Genomic DNA, 6,135 nt, shown 5'->3' with positions numbered 1-6,135 from the left:
TTACTCTATTAGCTGAACCACTATCTGCTTGATTAAGTCTGAAGGCCTGATTTTCTGTTTCCTACAAATCAGGAGATTTTGGAGAAACAGAAACCTTCCATCTTTTGTCTCTGGAAGCATTTTTCTTGTCCAGAGTTCTGCATTCCTTGGCCCTGCTGTCCCTAAAAATAGATGTGACAAAAAGAGGACTTTTTGCTTGAAATGCAACTAATATCCACGGGAGTATTTTGCTTGCAGCCCAGACTTGGTCTGGGTGCACACTATGTTTTAGAGATAGAGGGAGAGGAAAGGAGGAACACAGATATTATCACCGGAAGTATATTGTGCGAAATTCTCTGTAAAAGAATTTACATACCCAAAAACATAGGTTGATAAAAGAGGTTTATTTAGGGGTTTGCAAGTAAGGTTAAAGGTAGAAAGACTCCAGGGCCAGGGCTGGCCATGGCCGGGCATGAACCCTTGACATAGTCTGAGTATGCTATGTTTGGGGCTCCTGAAAAGAGTGGTCTCCAGTTTTGTCCTTTTTTATAATTGGGAGGAGGGCTTTTGGTAATCTTGAAAGGGGCCTATGGGTGGAGTCTTAAGGTGGGCTCCTGGCTGGTTTCAGCCAGGATTAGAATTTGAACAGAATTCAATGGGTTTTTAGATAAGGAAGTGTGTGTGCTGGGGTTAGGGGGTTGGGGAAACCTGAGGAGAATGAGATCTTAGACAGTCCAAGTTAGCTCAGATACCATGGGTTCTGGGAGAGCCCGGATATCTCCCATTGGGATTAATGGGGGCTAGGAATTAGAAAGGAATCTTAACCCACATCACCTTCATCCTCTTCAGCTTCCTGTATAAAATAAGGGGGATTACATTGTGCTAGCTCTTTTTGTAGTGTAGGTAACTTCTTTATTTCTTTTTAATTAAAGCTTTTTATTAAAAAAAAAAAATTGCATCCATAATTTTTCAACATTGACCCTTACAAAACCTTTTGCTGCAAATTTTCCCTTCCTTCCCCTCAACCCCTTTCCTAAATGACAGGTAGTCCAATACATTAAATATTCTTAAGTACATTAAAATATATGTTAAATCCAATATCTGTATACATATTTATACACTCATCTTGCTGTACAAGAAAATAGGAACAAGAAGGAAAAAAAAATCTGAGAAAGAAAATAAAATGCAAGCCACAATAACAGAAAGCACATAAATGAATGTTCCCTATTTGCCTCTTAAAGTGTTAGGATTATTACTAGGTGGGATGATGATAGGCTGAGGCTGAGATTGCACAGGAACCAGGGGATGATAGGAAGAATTGGTACAGAGTGGGCTGCTCCCATTCAATGAGTAGACTTGAGTAGGTAAGACATCCAATGTAGAGACAGTTTTGGCCTGAGCTGGGGCCGGCTGCTTGTTCTTCTTGGAGGACAGGGCACTTGACTGTTGCTGCCTGGCAACATGATCTACTCCAACATTGAGTGGATGAGCTGTGCCAGATTCACGTGGTTCTTCAGCAGAAAGGGATACTGCATAAGGCTACTGTACTGGCTGCCATGTGAGTGTCCATTCCTCCAGTCCCCCAGCTGCTGGCCACACCCCATGGCCTCGGGCATGACCACAGTAGGCTGAACAGAACTGTGTAGAGCAACCCTAGATAACTGCTGCCAAGTTGGAGATAAGAGGATCTTCTGGGTTCCTCCAGGTCAGGCCTGCAGTACAGCAGCAGTGTGTTCAACCAGCTCTGGCCGGCCAGCTGCAAAGCTCAGAGTAAAAGGCACAGCATGCTATGAAATATATCTGACAAAAGCATTATCTTGACAGAATAAAAAATAGGGGTTCAAGGCCCCTCATTTCTAGAATAATAGGAATTGAACCTGTATTAAACAATTACCATTTGTGCTCCCATTACACCATATCATAGTAAGGTCAGCTAAATAAGCTATCCGGTCCATACCCCAAAAATGTTGGGTCACACTCTTCCCATACTGATGTCTCCTATGGATTCATCATTTTATCACTAAGCATCCTCATCAGCACATGCCTTACCTTATTCAGCAGCCACTGGTTTACAATTTGAATAGGCTTAGAAATTAGTATACTAGCAATCATCACCATAATAACCTTTCCAAACATCCATGTACTACTGAAGCTGGTGGCTGCTTGAGGATGGAGAGTTGCTGCCATTAGTGATGTACAGCTTCCCTGGGTGAGGACTCCTGATTGGATCTGTAATGGCTGAGCAGCAGGCTCCTGGGGTACCATTGGCACGGCATTCTCCATCCTCCCAGGGAATCCAGAATGCTGAGCAGATGCCTGGAGTCCAGTTTGAAAAGCAGGGGAACGCATGACGAAAGTCTGCCGGAATGGATCAGTCTGAGTGCAAATGGCAGTAGTTCCAGGCTGCAAGGAGACACTCTGCTGGGCAACTCCTGCCACAGGTGCTGCCCATGATGGATACAGGGCAGACGGGTAATTCAGCAGGGGGACATCTGAATCAGGCAGAGAGTGTGTAGCTAATGCTGCAGTAGAACTGGATGCTAAAACACTGGCGACACCGTGCCCGGGATTGAGCTGGTTGCTGAAGGTCATGGTTAGATTTGTGCTTTTGGTGGGGGCAACATGAGTAGCAAACGGGCTCTTGATCTGTTCCACTGGATCATCCATGTGCCCTGTCCTTTGGCAGATCTCCATATTCTGAAAGCATGACAAAACATGATTGCTGGGTGGGAAATCCAAAAGATGAGTCATTGTCACAAATGGGTGGTTGAGGGTTTTCCATGGAGTAGCTCTCTTATCTTCATCAATTGTCAGCATCTTCTTCAACAAATCAATGAACTCTCTTCTATCTGCTTTTTCTGCCAACATATCTGTTCCCTCTAAGTCTGTGGACCTATTCACCTGGGCCATGTCATCTAAACAGCTGAATATGTACTTGCGGGTTTCGCTTGATTTGATTCCTGTTTCCCATTCATGTTCCTCTGGCATCTTTAGTCTCCACAGTGGGTAACCAAAACGAGGATCTCTGTTGAAAAACATGCTTGTTTTTGTTCCTGCACTCAGAAGGTATTCTGCTGGGAGGCCTTGTGTTTGTGAAATGTAACAAATCTGCTCATATTCTGAAGCCCCGGCATAGAGAGGCCAGCCCAGAAACAACTCCGCTATCACACAGCCCAAGGACCACATATCAATAGCCTCCCCAAAGGGCAGTCCAAGAATGATTTCAGGAGACCTGTAGTAGCGTGTCTGTATGTAGGAGGAGCACACAGCTTTGGATACATGCCTGGCAGAGCCAAAGTCAATGACCTTGAGGCGGTATGGCTGCTGCACAGGATCCACCAGCATGATGTTTTCTGGCTTTAGGTCCGTGTGGATCAGGCCAAGGTTCTTGAGCTTCCTCAGAGCTGTGGCCACCTGCTGTAGGATGGGCCGGATGTACTTGAGCTGCAGTGGACGAAACTTGTTCTGCTTTAGGAAATCATACAGGTTCTGTTCCAGCATCTCAAACACCAGGCAGGTGTGATTCTGGTGCTGGAAGCACTCATAAAAACGGACAAAATTGCATTCATCAGCATTCTCCCTGTTTAGGCAGGAAAGGATGTTCACTTCAATCTGGCCCTGTCGGGCATAGGCAGGATAGTTTTTCAAGATCTTAATGGCAACAATTTCCTTGGTACTCTGCTTCCAGCACTTGGCCACCTGCCCAAATGTCCCCTGGCCCAAGAACTCTAGGACTTGGTAACTGTTGGTCATGGAGTATAGGATTTCATGCTGGACCAGCTGGTAATCCCCTTCTCTGCTGGAACTGCTGGTCTTGGTGGTCATGGTGGTGGTCGTGGCAGCGGCACCCACCACAGTCCCGTTCTGCTGCATGAGAGGAGGATGTTCTTCTGTGATTTGCATGTTACCATTGTTGTCCACCTCCTCACTTTTTCTCTTCAATCCACATTTTTGATAAGGCTCCAGCCAAGAAACATTGCCTCTGTGAGTGAGGGTCTGACTGCTCTGGAAGAATGAGGTGGCAGCACCACCCGTGAAACTTGTCACCTGGTGAGAGGAGTTGGCTTGCCCCTGTGTGGCTGAGAGGTTCTTGCTGTAGGTAGAATACTTTTTGTTTCTGCTCTGTCCTGGAACATCCCAGCCAGAAGCGTCTATTTTCTGTTTCTTTGCACTGCAGAAGGCACTCGATGAGACTGACAGGGGGGAGAAAACCTGCCACTGTGAGGGCATGCCCCACCAGTGAATTATGTCCAGCATCTTTTTCATGTTCCCATACCTTTTGTCCATTTTAACTGGGAAAATTTTGGAGGTTTCTAGCACACACTCGTACTTGTGCTCTCTCTCTCTCTCTGTATCTTCTGTCTCTTCTCTCTCTCTCTTCTCTCTCTCTGTCATTTTAGCCAGTCTTCTTGGTGTCATATGACATCTGAAATCTCTTTTGTTTTATATTTCTCCAATCAAAAATGATTTAGAGAAAATCTTCATCTATTCTCGTGTTCTATTTTCTCCAAATTTTAATGGTTCCTGGGGAGCAGATCTCTTGTGGACCTTCTACAGCCAGCCTTAATTTTAGTTTCAGATCAATAATCCCAAAACACAGCCAGGAATTCAAGTCCAGATTTTCTCCTTGACCCAATGCAGATTGACTTTCCCATTCAATGTTGGCTCCTTATATCTTCCCAGAGAATCCAGGAGATTGTGACAACTCCTTACAGAACCAATGAGCAAACTATTGTAAATGTGTGAATTCCTTCAAAGGTGTGAACTCCTTTAAAGGTGTGAATTCCTTTAAAAGGGTGAACTCTGAATTCACAGAGCTAGAGAATTGTTAAGTACTAGACAACCGAGTTAGCAACTAGTAATACTCCTAACAACAGAGTTGTGGAAACACAGGTACTTTGTAATCTAAAGAGTTATAGAAGTATGATTTAATACTACTTTATATGTTTTCATATGTACTTCATTATATTTTCTCTTTTAAAAATCTTTATTTTTCTTTTCCATACTGGAGCTTTTAATTCTTGGGGTTTTTTTAGACAGATACTTTTAGTTTTTTTACCCAAACTCAATCCACAGTGGTTTTATGCTCTTTATGCCCTTCCCTCAGGAATCACAGTTGGTATTCTTTTTTTTGATTCATTAACTAGCTAAGGATTGAACCTTTTCCCTTTAGTCATGGCACAAAGTTGGGTCTCTTAAATTTAAAATGTCTTAAAACTTTCATTTGTTGTTCTCTTTAGTTCAGCTAGGCCTTGTGGTTCTCTGCTCCTATCCCATTTGCAAATGACTCTTCGGTTTATATTAATTCTGGTTTTACTGAATGCCTACAAAGTATAAGGTTCTCTGCTTATTCCCCTTAATGGATCCAAGTCATTTCTCTGACACTTATTAAGGGTATGACCTTATCCGAGGCACTTTTCTTTTTCCTCTCCTAGGAAACAAAAGAGTTGGACTAGATAGAGAGAGGATTCTCACCCTTTCTGTGTCATAAACTTCTGTGAAAATCTGCTGAAGTCTACAAACTGGGTGTATGAGTCATGTTTTCAAATGCATAAAATAAAATAAATAGGGTTACAAAGGTGATCAAGTGTATTGAAATGTAATTATCAAATTGTCTTTTAAAAGCATATTTATGGACACCAGGTTAAGAAGTCCTGGACTAAATGATCTTTAAGGTTCATTCTAGCTATTATTCTATTTTTTCTCGCCAAACTTTGTCTGATTCTAATTTCATTACTACTAATAAGAGTAATACAATTCTATCATGCTTCCCCAGTGGTAGCTTCAACTCTTCACTCTTTAACTTTCTCCCTATCCATATCCAATCTATTCCAAAGATCCTATCAATTTCCACATTGGCAACATTTCCAAGTAAATCCTCTTCCATCCTTCAAGACTGCTATCCCCCTGATGCAAGGCACTCATCAACTCTATGGTTAGACTTTACAATAGCCTTGGTTGAACTTGTCTCAAGTTTCTACTCACACCAGTGCATCTCCCACTCAGCTATCAAAGTGATCTTTCTAAAACACAAGAATGACCAGGTCATTACCCTATTCACTCAATTGTCATGAGTCCTTATTACCTTCAGGACCAAACATATAATTTTATTTTCGCTTTAAAATCCTTAATATTTTGGCCCTTTATTTCCTTTCT

General features: G+C 42.7%; 1 protein-coding gene across 1 annotated transcript; it reads right to left on the bottom strand.

Annotated features, from left to right (window-relative positions):
* Window positions 1-1,203: 1,203 nt before the first annotated feature.
* Window positions 1,204-4,245, bottom strand: LOC141559663 (homeodomain-interacting protein kinase 1-like). The gene is given in 4 exon segments (XM_074297418.1): window positions 1,204-1,475; window positions 1,478-1,695; window positions 2,186-2,471; window positions 2,538-4,245. Coding segments are annotated over 4 exon segments (2,484 nt in total).
* Window positions 4,246-6,135: the final 1,890 nt, after the last annotated feature.

Source organism: Sminthopsis crassicaudata, chromosome 3 (assembly GCF_048593235.1).
Source record: "Sminthopsis crassicaudata isolate SCR6 chromosome 3, ASM4859323v1, whole genome shotgun sequence".
NCBI lineage: Eukaryota > Metazoa > Chordata > Mammalia > Dasyuromorphia > Dasyuridae > Sminthopsis > Sminthopsis crassicaudata.
Note: the sequence above shows the minus strand (reverse complement) of the source record. Positions and strands in the feature narration are given on the sequence as shown.